The sequence below is a fragment of the Photinus pyralis genome, unplaced genomic scaffold, assembly GCF_008802855.1.
Source record: "Photinus pyralis isolate 1611_PpyrPB1 unplaced genomic scaffold, Ppyr1.3 Ppyr1.4_LG6, whole genome shotgun sequence".
Classification (NCBI taxonomy): Eukaryota; Metazoa; Arthropoda; class Insecta; order Coleoptera; family Lampyridae; genus Photinus; species Photinus pyralis.
The window spans coordinates 27,605,480-27,620,877 of record NW_022170663.1 but is presented as its reverse complement, the minus strand read 5'-3'; the positions used below and the strand labels follow the sequence as shown (position 1 = coordinate 27,620,877).

General features: G+C 38.6%; 1 protein-coding gene and 1 pseudogene across 1 annotated transcript; one reads left to right on the top strand and one right to left on the bottom strand.

Moving 5' to 3' along the window:
* Nucleotides 1-3,633: 3,633 nt before the first annotated feature.
* On the bottom strand, nucleotides 3,634-5,328 carry LOC116174895 (beta-1,3-glucan-binding protein-like). The gene is made up of 6 exons (XM_031492921.1): nucleotides 5,010-5,328; nucleotides 4,784-4,956; nucleotides 4,591-4,733; nucleotides 4,376-4,542; nucleotides 3,955-4,328; nucleotides 3,634-3,907 (listed from the first exon to the last, which is right to left on the bottom strand). Exons 1-6 carry the CDS (start codon nucleotides 5,089-5,091, stop codon nucleotides 3,719-3,721), a joined length of 1,128 nt encoding a protein of 375 aa, XP_031348781.1. The 5' UTR covers nucleotides 5,092-5,328; the 3' UTR covers nucleotides 3,634-3,718.
* A 5,811-nt stretch (nucleotides 5,329-11,139) lies between these two features.
* On the top strand, nucleotides 11,140-13,227 carry LOC116174892 (annotated as a pseudogene).
* The last annotated feature ends 2,171 nt before the right edge of the window (nucleotides 13,228-15,398 follow it).

Here is a 15,398-nt window from a genome sequence, read left to right as displayed (position 1 = left end):
GAAATATGTTGGGTCTGCTTTTCACTGGCTCTTAGACTATATGTATGTATGTGTATATCAATATCAAACTTTACAGATTTATTTAGGTCGGTATGTCTACGGGCATTGTAGAACAACCCAACCTTTTTCTTCTAACGAACAACCACGTTAACATGTTAAATTTGGTGGTAGAAAGATTTTGTCATAGGAAGTAGGTACTATAGCATGAAAATAACTCAGATTTTTGATATCTAGTTGCTCGGATTTTCTGATCGTTTCGCTTTACAATTGGGATATCGGCCTGAACATCGGCCCGAGCAGAATATCACCCCGAGTATTGCGCCGAGCAGAATATCATTATTTTCAAAATGGTTCTCAGAAGCCTATCACGTACGAGCGGAGAGAGCGAGTATTGTAATAAAACGAATTTTTGAAGATGGTGATATTCTGCTCGGAGGTGATATTTTAATGGTAAAGCGAAACGATCAGAAAATCCGAGGAACTAGTCATAAATAGGTTATGTGAACGTAAAAAGTGTTGTGCGGCGGATTGTAACATAAAATTTCGATATATAGCCACCGTTTTCCCACATTTTGAAGCAGGTTGGTTTGGTGCTTGAAACGCGAAGAGGGTTGAAATGTACTGCTATTCCTTCCCTATTTATGCAAGGTAGGGAATTTAGGTAAAAATTAGCGCAGAATTATTACCAACTGTATAGGCGCGCGCAAAAAAGGGGTTTTTATATTTATATTTTATATTGTAAATTGTTTTAGATAATTCAACAACTTCTAGCCTCGCTCCTCAAGTAACAAGTAAGCACCAGGATGTAATATGTGTTCTTTAAGATGTTGTGTCAAGAACTTGTGTGACAATTTCTGCAAAGGTTTTATTACTTCTTGGAACAGACTTTTTAGTTGTAGAGATTTGTCCAAAAAGCAATTTAAACCAAATTTGTTACCAGAAATTGTTACGTACGGAACTTTTTAGGCTATCATCACAAAAACGTTGATTTTATGGTCGCTTTTGCGGCCATAAAGTTTCACTTTATTGTACGCTTCTGTCAAACTTTACTTATTTGAAACTGATGTGTGAGAAACAGTAATCTGTTTGATACAAAGCGTCTATGTGGTCTCGCCCCATCAAGGATTGGGCCATCCACGTGCGTTTTTAGCGCATTTCCACAAAAATAAAAAAAAAATGCGCTATTGTGGCCACTTTGTCCGTCCGTCCGTCCGTTCGTCCGTCCGCTCGTTTTGCGACGCTACTAGTTCTTTATCTTAAGAGCTATTGTTCTACTTTTTTCGCTATTTGGTTCGTTATGGTGTCGAGCCTTGTACCAAGGAAGGAATTTTTTCTGTACCGCTTACAAAAAAAGTTATTGTAAAAAAAACAAAAAACCGTTTTTTACATGTTCCATAATTTTACACCTTTTGCCGTTTATTAACGATCCTAGAGATCGTTTATAATTTTGCATTGCTATCTGTCGCCTGCCGGTTGGGCTCTCCGTCTGTTCCTTTGTCTGTCTGTCCATCTATCTGTCCGTGTGAACGATAACTTTGTTTAGAAATGTTCGATCGCTTTTACATCTCCGTTAGTTTTGAACTGAATTGCATGAAATTCAATATGGGCATAGATTTAGCCATATAATACGCAATGCCAAAAGTTGAATCGAATCGTTTCAAAATTCACAGTGCCCTTTTCGCATCTCGACCATTTATAAACCGAATTGCAAACTTTTTTACTTATAAAAGTTTTTGAATGAAATTTGATACATAGGCACTTGGAATAAAGGAAAATCAAACGCCAATTTCAAAATTTGGTTTTGCGCATGCGCAGTGCCAACTTTTTTATTTAATGGAAGAATTTAAACGAAATTTGATACATAGGCACTTGGGATAAAGGAAAATCAAACGCCAATTTCAAAATTTGGTTTTGCGCATGCGCAGTGCCAACTTTTTTTATTTATGGAAGAATTTAAACGAAATTTGATACATAGGCACTTGGAATAAAGGAAAATCAAACGCCAATTTCAAAATTTGGTTTTGCGCATGCGCAGTGCCAACTTTTTTATTTATGGAAGAATTTAAACGAAATTTGATACATAGGCACTTGGAATAAAGGAAAATCAAACGCCAATTTCAAAATTTGGTTTTGCGCATGCGCAGTGCCAACTTTTTTATTTATGGAAGAATTTAAACGAAATTTGATACATAGGCACTTGGGATAAAGGAAAATCAAACGCCAATTTCAAAATTTGGTTTTGCGCATGCGCAGTGCCAACTTTTTTATTTATGGAAGAATTTAAACGAAATTTGATACATAGGCACTTGGAATAAAGGAAAATCAAACGCCAGTTTCAAAATTTGGCTTTGCGCATGCGCAGTGCCAACTTTTTTATTTATGGAAGAATTTAAATGAAATGTGATACATAGGCACTTGGAATAAAGGAAAATCTAGCGCCAGTTTCAAAATTTTATTTTGCGCATGCGCAGTGCCAACTTTTTTATCTATGGAACCATTTAAGTGAAATTTGATACTTAGGCGCTTGGAACAAAGGAAAATCTAACATTAGTTTTAAAATTTAGGTTTGCGCATGCGCAGTTCCAACTTTCTTATTTAGAAAAGCATTGAAATGAAATTCTTCTCATAAACTGAAATTGAAGTAGCACGTCAAAAATGGATTGCCCATGTGCAACGCTATCTTTCATATTTGTGGCCGGATTTTTACGATTTTAACAGAAGTTGCATCTTACAAATGGGAAATGAATGCAAGTGGAAATGCGCTTTATGTAAATCGTTTACGATTACTTTTTAACTTGTTTCATTTTCGGACTTGTAGGAATGTTTCACACCATTTTGCATAATCACAATGTTCACATTTAAAATTATAGTTTGACGTTTCAATCTTTGCTGCTTCCAGACCTTTTGAAGTGTAGAACCAAAACATGAGGAAGATGTTGTTGCTTACATTATTATACGAAGAATCACCAGCAATTAACCGAAAACACAAGTAGCTACCTATACCTACCATCAAAGTAGGTAATCAGGTTTCTAATAATTGTACAGCATGTTAACTATAAGGTCTTGGAAGCCACAGTTACGAAGGACTTATTGCATTTGACATTATTAATGTCTTGTGCAGCGGAGGAAGTGCGATTGTACTTTTACTCTCAAACGCCTGCTCTTATATCATATATGACTTAGGGTCGCAACGCTTGCAGCTTCCAAAATTTCATTTTGGGTAGGTATCTGAACTGTCGCTATCACCCATTTTGATACGCACAAAACACACGCAAAGATGGTAATTATAATTTATTACATTATGACAGGAAATGCTTTGTTTTTAATTGTCTAAGATAACTATGATTTTCAGAAAAAATATGTTTATGAGCAAATTTTTGAATTTTTTTTTATGATCGCCTAAAAAATGTTGTGTGCACCTTGGCCAAAAGTGATTTGTTAGGCCTTAGAGCGTTAGATACAATGGCCTCTGCTATAAAATCAAGTTTTGTATAGTACACGACGATAAAGGGAAACTGACCATCTCGTGAAAGTTAATTCACTCAATGGTTAGAATATCCCTTTATCGTCTTCTATAATAAATAACAGTTATATAGGGTTATAAAGTCAGATAATACAAAAAAACGTCAGAAATTAAATACGTCACACTTTATTACACTTACACGCTTATCACTGACGAAAGTAACGCGGTTTAATAAATATGAAAAATTTTATTTCCTTAAATGGCAAAGACTTTTATGTAATCTACCACCAGTTCGCTTTTATCACCCCACGTATTGTACCATTTCTCCTTGTTTCTGTAAAATTGCAGTTGCGCCTTGGGATCGTCCGTATTCCACGGCTTGTTTACTTCGGGAAGGTCGGGATACATCTGCCCGCCAACTCCAACCCCCAGTGTAATAAACATCTGAAATAACGTTTTAATTACCGAGTCGCAAACCAGCCATTTCGTACCTCTTGATCGAAAGGTGCCAGTACTGTACCTCCCTCCCATCTTTCGGCTACCATAGGGTCGATTTGCAGTATATTTTGTAGCGTAGCAAATCCTCCTGATGGCGGTGTAACGGTGCCATAGATTTGATTGTCTACGCCGAAGGAGATGCTGTCTGGCTTCCATTGTATTTTGAACGTGTGGAAATCGTCTGACCAAGGATTTTTGGACGCAATCCGTTTATAACCGAACCTTCTGGCCATTTCAGAGTACCCAAAAGTGCAGCCACCGAACAAATGACGATTTTGATCGCTACTTCCACCTGTTACAGCGATGCGTATGCGTCCCGATTCGTATCCCGGCCCGTACAGCTCGCTTCTGGAAATTAGGCTAATTTCTTCGTGGGACGATTAGTGTTGATATTAAATTGTCGCAATTACCTACCGGGATAGATCCAATCTCCGGCTGGAAGTCTTGCACGGATTTCCACAATGCCGTACTTGAACGAAAAGTAGTCGGTGGTTGAAATTTGCGCTGAAACGACGGGAGGTAGCACTATCCATGCCCTGGGCCTTTGCACGCATTGTAGGGTACCGTAAAGTCCGGTGCAACTGCAACGTGATCGCTTAATGTTATTCTCTGACGATGGTTCAACTTACACGATGCCCAAATCGAGTCCGTTCGATTCTGTTACGAAACCTTCTCCATAGGTGTCTTCCAATAGCGTTGGTCTGATATGTAACGCGTTATCTTTGACGTACAAGTTTGTGGAGTTAGCTTTATAGAGTACAAATTCGTAATCCTGACCGAGTAATCAGTTAAATCTTTGCAACAAACCCATGGGGTACTCACCGGATCACCAGCAAATTTTATTTCTGGCCGCCACTTGTTCGATAACCCGCTGAATAGTTCTTGAAACACAATTTTACCTTTGCAGCTACGTTTTCCATTAACAGTGGTTTGACCTTCCATGCAAAGGTTCCTGTTCGCTGGGGGAGCTTTGGTTGTGCCGTTGATATCTGATTCTGCAGAAAATACGTGTTATGTTATTCACGCGTTGCCATTTTGTGGACGCAACCTTTAGCGAGAACATGGCGACCTCCAAGGGTAACTATGAAGACAAAAGACAGCACACGTAACGCGAAACTCATTTCGGTCATCGTTTTGACGACGTTATATCAATAAACTGCGCTCAATTATATTTTTACGGTTCGCTTAAATTGATAACGTGAGAATAACTTCGTTATTGTGCTTGCGCTTTATAAGTTTGTGCTATCGGCTTTTTCTAGAAATAATTAGGACAAGATCTTCTTATCGACTTCCAACTGAAGAAATTGGATCACACAAGCATGTGTACTTCGCCATTGAACTTGTAATACTCCGTTAAATCGAACGGGTGCGTTTGATTAAAAGCCAATCTTGATGTCCTTGACTTGTCTTATGTCTTTTAGATTTTTCAGTTTACTTGAAAGGTGTAACTGATTAAATAACTTGCCCTTTTAAAAACTGTGGATCTCTTTGATACCTTTAAACCGCCTGAAAGGATTGATCTTTTAATTAGTCAGTCGGTATTTTTTTTAAGTTTTAAGGTTTATAAGTACAGGGTGCACATTTTGTGATTGTTGAGGTTTTGTGACGTAAGCAAAACTCCACAGATCCTAGTTTTTTCGGTTAACAGGAAAACAGGCAGATTTAACTGGTGCTTGCGAAAAAGTTGACCATTCAGATTATCTTCCATCTAGCAGTATCAAATCTTTGATTTTAACTGAAGCCCTGCCCCTCACCGACCCCAAGGCTACTGCTTTACCTTTGTTGTAAGCCTCTCAAGCTTTGGGTACCAGCCAGGTACAAAATTTAACATGAAAATCTTATCTTCTGGGTCGTATTTCGAGCTCGATTTGGCTCTTTGATGATGGAAGAACGCCCCTTAACGGGGGGAAACAACTACTTCACTTCTTTAATTCCAATGAAAACATTCACTTTTATCACGACGTAAATCTCTCCACACTCGTAGCACTTAACTAACTTTCTTCTATAACAAGAACTTTTACGATTATAAAGACTAGCTGTCTTTCCAATAATACGTTCAGATAACGGCACATCTGCGATTAACGTCCATCACTTAACGAGCCACGATGACAAGTCCATCCATATATTCTTGCACCAAACCTACAACAGGATCCCCCGCCAAGAAAACTAAAAATGAAAAATTGGCCCAGTGACCTAAAAGAAGGATAACATCGCTGAATGGATTTCTCCCCACGTTAATAATGTTATATATGGTTCCGACTGATAATTAGCAATTAAATTAAAAGAAGAAAAAGACCAAGATAAAAGTAAAATTTACCTGGTGTTCCATTGCGTTTACTCGACTACAAAATAGCGTAAAACATTTGTTTATAATGTGCGATTATGATAGTCGATTTTGTTATAACACTCACTTCGTTCATACTATAATAATCAATCACCTTATTTCCTTATTAAATTCGGCTGTTAAAATTTCATGAGTCGAAGTCTAGCAAGCTTGCTGACCAAGACGTCAAAAAAGTACGAGGATAGCTTTTAAATGAAGATCTGTAGTACGCGCAGACGCACGGACAGAAAATCGGCTAAAATGGCGTTCAGAAAATGTGTCATGGATATGCTGTTACAGAATGCCTTCTATTCTAAGGATGAATTTTAAAACTTCTCTCACAGAACGTCGTAATTTCATCAGGACATGAACTACAATAATCAGTACAATAAATAATTAAAGTTAACGTAAGTAACGTCTAAATTTAACTTTAATCATTTGTAGTGATTATTGTAGTTCATGTCCTGATGAAGTGAATAAACATTCACGACAATTTGACCTGAAAATGAGGAATTATTATATCTTAATTGGTGCTGATACCCAGTAATCTAATATCAGATGCTTCTAGTAAAGACAAACATATCGCATTTTTTTCAATATACATAAGGTGTGCGCATGCGCAGTTTGCGCAATTCCAAGTTTCTGATTTATAAGAATATTTAGACCTTAACTTACTTTCCTTTGTACCTGCACATAAATAGTCCACTGCATGACCGTTCGAGAAGTACTGATCCATTCATGGAAAATGCGTTAAAGTTACTCGCCTTTTTTTCATTTTTAAAGTTGAGTGATGCTACCTTCTAAACATACAGTAAAACTGCGTAGGTGTATCCGAATAATTGTCTTTAGTATAGCCACACATGATTTAACGTAGATATTTTTTTTTCATTTTTTCACTTAGCGACGATGCGACATGCGATATACCAGACAAACCGAAATTTGTTATTTGAACAGATACAAAAAAATTAAGAACACTTTTTGAGCTCTACAAGAAAACGTTGAGAGATTTTCAATACAATGTTTCGTTTCGGAGAAATCATCATCAACCTTATTTTTGTATATGGCGTAAAAAAAGTACATACTGTATGGAGTAGCATTTTCTATTACTAATACAACAACGTACGGCACACACAAAAATCAATGGTTGGAAACTGTTGGTTTCAACAGGATGGTGCACCCTCGCACAACGCCTATTGAAGTAAATTTGCTGGGAAATGAAAAATATGTCCGATAGGTATTCTCGCACGGTTAACATATTGTGCGCAGTTTCCAACTATTTTTTTTGTGTGCCTTGGTTGTATTAGTAATTAAAAATGCTACTCAATACAGTGTGTACTTTTTTTACGGGTCGTATAGAAAATAAACTTGATGATGATTTCTCCGAGCGAAGCATTGTATTGAAAATCTTTCAACGGTGTCTTGTAAAGCTCAAAAAGTGGCAATTAGAAAGTGTTTTCTATTTTTTTGGATCTGTTCGTATAACATCAGGAAAAAATACAAACGAAATTGGTAAATTTCGGTTTTTCTGACATATATTCGGAAGCAATCGGAATTTTCTGGTTTTCTTTAAAGCACGATAATAACTCTTTAGTCGTGCAGCTTTCTCCTAATTTGACTATCGTCGTATCTTCTATGGTTTCGGAGATCCCCATGATAGCCATTTTTATCTTGGACTCAGTGTAAATACTTAGTCGACGTAAATTAGGTTAGACAAAATTTATAAAGTATTAAAAATTCGGGTACGGACTCCTTAGAGACAAGTAAATATATCAAAAGAGGTTCCACCTCTCAAGATGATGCTTCATCCTCTTTTGATTCAAAAACCACCCGCTAATCTGACCTGACACTGGTGTGTGGTGAAAAGTGTTATTCTGTCGAGAAAAATGGATAGAACCTAAATTATTCCTTATAAAATTCTTCATAATTTATGCCCTATACGTTTTTGCTCTGAATCGTACCTTAACCGCCACAAATATGACTAGAATGCTAAAGCTCTGCAAAAACTAGTGAGGTAATATACTCAGTAATGTGTAATCTTGTAAAATACAAGACCTTTGACCACAGATAAAGGCTACATATCAAGCAGATTGTTTTTTAGAAACAAAATATGACCACACAATTTCCGTTTGTGTTTTGTGTTGGACCCATTTGCCACACCACCACGCGTTTCACCTTTAAACCTAATGCACTACAACATATTCAACATTCAATTCAATATTCTTGAGATAATTCAACCCTTTTTACCATTGCAAGATATTAATTGAAGAATAAATACCTGAGCTGGTATCTCGGTTGTGAAAATTGGCACCAAAATTTGGCTGATTGTTTTCCAGCCCCATTCATTTCCTTGAACATCTCTTAAGAATCGAATATCTTATCAAAAGGAAAATGAGGAATTATCAGATCAACATTCTGCCACGCCGCAAATATTGGGACATTGAAAGGACCAACATCATCTGTGGCAGAAAGTGTTTGGATACCGACACATTACAATTCTAATGTAAAACGGAAAGTTCCTGTATTCATACCATCTCTAGTGCGATTAGCACATACGGCTGGTATTATAAAGCATAGTTAACTTTGTTGTCAAGCTAACAATATTGTTAAGGCATTCGATTGGATGTTTGTTCAAAAAATGTTGTGAGTCAGAGGAGGAGGGATGTTCGTGATTGAATCTACCGCATAAAGTTTTAAACTAGTAACAGGCAATGATTTGTAACAAATGAACACATTATTATACTAAAAGAATTCTTTACACTGTCCGTTTTACAAATAGGGCCCAAGGCTATAGCGACTTTATAATTATGATTTATTTATTATCCCTCTCTTGTTCTGGGCGCTCAACATGAATAACCCTATGTATTATTAAAAGGGGTAGTATTAGCAACACCTTGGCAAAAAACATAGCGCCAGTAGGTATTACTAGTACAAATTGTTTGAACGTGGGTTTGAACAGAACTTGAATAGGTACTATTGGCCCAATTAAATGACGCCCTCGGTCTCCGATTTGAACTCCATTTAATAAAATATGTATAGGGTTTGTTCACGGTTAAATCATAATAAGACTGTATATTTAATAATTTAAAACCTTAACGCGAGTATGTGAAATTGTGGGTCTACGTATGTTATCTTAAGACTATGAATTCCTTCTCTAAGTAGGTAGGTATATTATTATATGTTTGTAATACCACAGATATATGTTACGTATATCTGTGGTAATTAGTGATGTCGCCGAGACGAGACTCAGTCTCGTCTCGTCTCGTCTCGTCTCGAATTTTCGAGACGAGACCGAGGTTCAGTCTCGTCTCGTCTCGTCTCGACGAGATGAGACTAAGCATGAGTCTCGTCGAGAGTCTCGCCGAGACTCTCGTTTGGTCTCGAATTTGTTTGTATTTATTTGTACTGTTTTAGCGGAATAGTCTAAATCGAGAACAAAAAAAAATAAACTTTTGCGAATCGATTTCTACGAGTTCAAGGATCACTGCGGATTAGAAGTCGTGTTTCCGATTACGAGCTGTCAAAAAATTCCCTGAAAATCGTATGCGATTCTTCGTACATATCTTGTTTAATTGTGCCCACGGACACGGAGGCCATCTTGAGGCCTCCAGTTGTTGTGTTATGAGTATAGCAATTCACAAAAAAACAGTTCAATTAATCCGCTTCTGCCGCTATTTCCGGCTGGACAAAACTCGGTAGAAAAGAATTTTTCCTTAAAACCCATCGCCCTCAACCTACGGTTATCAATTTCAGGTGGTTTGGTTTTCGGTTTAATTTGCGGAAAAAAATTCACCGGAAGTGCCTATTTTTAATAACATTCCGGCCAGAAAAAGGCTGGCAGAAAACTCATTTTGTGTTATTCAAGTTGCAAGGAATCCAGTAACAAAGATTTCATCTTGTTAGCTTATCACTACTGGTTCCATGCGTCCGGCTCTCGTACCTACTATATTACTCCTATTATTTACTTGTCATGCCTTCGTAGTTCGTGGTCTTTTATATGCTATATGCTCATTGCTCTACCTACATACACTATATTTGGATAGTGTCTCGAGACCAGGCGAGACCAAACGAGACTAGACGAGACGAGACGAGACGAGACGAGACTGAACCAGGACGAGACGAGACTCAGACTTGGTCTCGTCTCGAGGTAACGAGACGAGACGAGACTTTCGAAAGTCTCGTCTCGTCTCGTCTCGCGGCAACACTAGTGGTAATACTAAATACAGCTCATACAGGGTGTAGTAACGGTTTACGCACCATAGGGATTTCAATGCTAATTTCTTTATATCGAACTATTTTCTCCCCTAATTAATTTAGAGCATAGTTGTAAATAGGTTTCTTGTAGCTTGAAAATTTCTGCGTGTGCTCATGTCCCAGCCGTGAAATTATTGAAACAAAAATTAGATTATAATTATAATTTTAATTTACATTTTCCTTAATTTCTTCGATTTCTCACAACCAAAAATTACAAATGAGAACATGAATAGACGCAGAATTTTACAATCTACAAAAAATGTATTTACAACATTTGTGTCAAATAATTAGGGGAGAAAATGTTTCAATATAAAGGAATTACCATTGAAATCTCTATGGCGCGTTTTCTACACCCTGTATATGTCAAAAATATACCTTGATTCGCGATTTCTCTTTTTTGCTGCTGAAGTTCGCATACAAGTATGGAGATGAACACATTAAAATTGTTTTCACCCTTACTTCCAAATAAGGGTCATTGTTCATCGACAACACCAAAAATTTACTATTAACTTCGTAATTTTTCTAAACTGTTACGTGTAGACGACATTGCAATGTGCACATTCAGCACCTACTAATACTAGGCATCAGAGATAAGGACTAACAATCTAATTTTCTGTTCAGGCTCACTGTCAAACAAAATGACTTCAACTCAAACGAATACCGATTTACTCGAGGTTGGCACAAGAGTAGACATTCGGAGAACGGATGGACGAATACATTCCGCGTTCGTTGCGGGAATCGACTGGGATGCCAAGTGCACAAACGTAGAATGGTGTGAAAATGATGAAACGAAAGGCAAAGAAGTCGAATTGGTAGCCATACTAAACTTAAATCCTCACCTACGCATAGAACACAAGAATACAACCGAATCACCGGAAGACCTTCCGAAGCCTCGAGTCCAAACCTCATCGCATACCACGACCCACAGAGATACGTCATTGCCCATACCACGCAAGATCAACCGCGTACAGCTTCGCAATTCTTGCGTGGAATCCCTAACGGACGTTCAGCCTGTTCGCACCAGTCGAGTGGTCGCCAGAGTCGAAAAATTAAAGAAAAATCGCGAAGATCGTCGGAAAAAGTATGTGGAAGAAAAGATTGAAAAGGCGACAGCTTTTGGAGGCGCCGACAACCCGCATCAGGCTCTCATTCGCATGATTTCCGAGTTTCGAAAGGGTCTAGTCTTCAAACCCCTATCCACGAGTGACATTGTAGAGAGTCACTTGATAACCGTCTGTGTGAGAAAGCGGCCGCTGAACAAGAACGAAATTTCTCGGAAAGAGGTCGACGTAATCACCATTCCGTCGATAAATCAATTGATAGTTCACGAACCAAAGAATAAGATCGACCTAACGAAGTACATGGACAATCAGATGTTTAGATTTGACTACGCGTTCGACGAAACCTGCGACAACGCGACTGTTTACAAGTACACAGCGCAGCCGTTGGTTAAATCGGTATTTCAGGGGTGCTTCGCGACATGTTTCGCGTACGGCCAAACAGGTGCTGGAAAAACGCACACAATGGGCGGCAACTTCATCGGACGAAACCAAGATTGTCACCAAGGTGTGTATGGAATGGCGACCAAAGACGTATTCCACATGGCGCGGTCAACCTACGCAAATCTAAAGCTTACAGTCTCGGCCAGTTTCTTTGAGATCTACTCGGGGAAGGTGTTTGACTTGCTAGCAAATAAAAAGAAGCTTACCGTACTGGAGGATGGCAAACAGCAAATACAAATAGTGGGGCTAACCGAAAAGGCGGTGCTATCTCCGAATGAGGTCCTGCAACTGATTTCCAAAGGAAACATGGCGAGAACTTTTGGCCAAACTGCAGCTAACACGTACTCCTCGCGCTCGCACGCTATTTTCCAACTTATTCTGCGTTCGCCTGGCCACAAAAATATCGTCCATGGGAAACTGTCTTTGATAGATCTGGCGGGCAATGAGAGAGGTGCGGATACCGCCTCTACAGATAGACATACGCGAATGGAAGGGGCGGAAATTAATAAATCGCTTCTAGCCCTCAAGGAATGCATTCGTGCCTTGGGCTTCAAACAAAACCATCTACCGTTCCGCATGAGCAAACTGACTCAGGTCCTCAAAGATTCCTTTGTCGGTCCCAATTCGAGAACGTGCATGATTGCCATGATTTCGCCAGGTGTCTCCTCCTGCGAACACTCCCTAAACACATTGCGATACGCCAACAGAGTCAAAGAGCTCGTGGCTGGAGACGTTGAAACCAACGCGGCTTCGATAACTTCCGATGATGGCACTATATCCGAAGATATCGCAAATTTTCATCACGCTGTGTCAGAACTACAGGTGGCAGAAGAGAAATTGATGAAGAACCACCAGGATGTTATCAAGCAATTGATCTCCACGACGGAAAAAGGTAAATCTCTGCTGAAAATGACCAACGCTGTTGAATACGATCAGGAGCAGTACTGTGCCGCATGGGATAATCTATTGACTAATGCCATTTCTACTTTAAATAATACGAAACAAATCGGAATGGAATTCAAGTCAAAGTTGTTACACGAAGAGAAGCTCAGCCGAAAGACTAGACCAGTGAACAGTAAATAACTATGAAGGTCCTATATTGAACTATATCTAAAACCGCAGTAGATGCTAGGAATTATTAATAAAAATTTTGTATTCAAGTTTTTTTTAATAAATGCAGTTGACAGTGACAATAATTCCATCAAATTCTATTAGGAAATTTAAGCTAAGTGGACAGTTTTTGGATAAACAAATCTAAAAATCTAACTTCGAAGCGATAAGAGAAAGAGATAGAAAGATTTTGGAGCGGACAGGGCGGTAGCAACGATGGGCGTCACGAGATAGGTACGGTGGAAAAGTTGAGCATCCCCGTGACGGGGGGTATAAGGAAAAAATAAAACGATTTTCTACTGCAAACATGGAATGGAGGAAATAAGGTTTATAGTGGTGAATTTATGGAAGCCTGTGAGGCGTTTTTTGTACCGAAAGCCGCCACCAGTGAGGTAGTCCGGCGCGAAAGTAAAGTTGGGAGGAAAGGGTGGCGTAGCGGGAGAACGGTGTGTACCTACATTTTTGGCCAGCGTTCCTTTGTGCTTCAAGCCGACAACGCACAAGTATAATTGAATCATCCTTATAGAGTAGAAAGGAAACGTTGCGATTTGGGTCTTAACGGGAACGATGGGAAATTGCCTATAATAATTTTTGCATTTGAACAAGCACCGAAAAAAGAATTGTCTCAGATCGACCCGGAAAAAAAATTTTCTTATAGAATGTGGCCTGTAGAATCCATAATTTCAAACAGTTCCAAGATTGGGCTACTAGTTCAAAAGTTACAGCCCTTTCAATTTTTTTTCGAAATTGGTTTCTAGTCTATAACTTTTGATTGAGAAGTCTGATCGAAAAAGTACGAATTGATTTGGATTCTACGCATCCAAATTAATAAGAAAAAGTGTTTTCCCGAGAAATTTTGGTGTAGTCGATTTTTGGTAAAAAAGGAAGGTAATAACTGCCTTTTTTTGAGCCCCGAAGAAAAAATTGTCTCCGATCGACCTGTCATACAATTTTGACACTCAAAATTCATCAAGAAGCGTAAAAAGATGAGTTTTTGTGCTTTGTTGGGATTTAAAAAATAGACGAGACTTTCCTAGTAGAAGGTGTCCATATCAAGAGCGCGTATGATGTGATCTCGTGATTCTGCTCGTGCAAAGGGTAGGTACAGGTTTCAAAAGGAAAACGCATGTGCATCTTCCCACAAATATTGTGTGCCTATCAATTACCCAGTAATCGAAAACGAAATGAGTATATAAAAAAAAATTATTGGTGTAAGACCCATTTTTTCCAAATAAACTGATTATCTAAAATCAGTTTCAAAATTTGTGTTTCTTTTTTAATATTTTTATAAACAACCATAACACATTGGATGATGGATAGCGGCTTTACCTAAGCTTGTTGGTGCGCCCTTTCTGATTTTGTAATTTTTTAGCGCATTTTTGCGAATTTATTTGTAAAAAAGTAGCTTTTAATCTCATTGGCTGGTCGGCTGGCAGCAAATGCTGGCCCGTAGAAAAACGTTTGTAGAAAGATGAGGAGTGTACATATGTGGCTACCGCAGCCGTGTAATTAACAACTTCAGGGGACAGGACTACATGATATGGGTTCACCAACATCTGAGCGCCATCCCCAAGCGTATTATACTAACGTGATGATTTTTCAGTTTGTTCCTATCTTCTTCTACAATTTTGGTCCGATTGTTTTTAAATTGGTGTCCTCGACTTTGGACACCCAAATGATTCTTAGAGTTCGAATCCATCTCGTTCTGCCTCTTTGGGACTTTGATGGCCCTTGTTAGTTGTGTATCCATCAAATACAATAACCACATTGCTACCCAAACATCTCGAATGTTATTTTGGAATTTTTGTTGTACAACTTTATGTAATAGGTATCCTCCTGCCAAAATTTGACTCCCTCCATGGGAGGGAAGATTGCAGACTTTGTTCCCTTGCGCATTTCCTCCTCACTGAAGTTGTGACATAGGGAAAGGTGCGAGTTCAAACTCGAAAAGTTCGCTTAGATCTTCTTCGGATTTTTTGACAACGTAGGCACGCTGGAAAAGAGTAAGAGAATGATAGTAAAATTTTTTACCAGCAATTTTCAACGAGAAAAAAACGGAAGCGAGAGTCACGATCATATCTTTCCGGTTCAGTTTTACGAGAGACTCTCTGGATTGCGGGCACAAACTAGGAAGCTTTTTAATATTGCAAAAAACACGGGGGAGTGGAGTCAATACCGCGAACTACTCTCGCCGAATACAATAAGGCCATGGTGCAAAACGTGACTCGTGGAGGACCTACTGCGAGGAAAT

Excerpts from the sequence above, each read along its gene's own strand:
- LOC116174895 (XM_031492921.1), bottom strand. The coding sequence starts at position 5,091 with ATGACCGAAATGAGTTTCGCGTTACGTGTGCTGTCTTTTGTCTTCATA. Across the intron at positions 4,957-5,009 it reads TCGCCATGTTCTCGCTAAAG|AATCAGATATCAACGGCACA; the intron begins GTTGCGTCCACA and ends TATTTTCTGCAG. Across the intron at positions 4,543-4,590 it reads GGACTCGATTTGGGCATCGT|TTGCACCGGACTTTACGGTA; the intron begins GTAAGTTGAACC and ends ATCACGTTGCAG.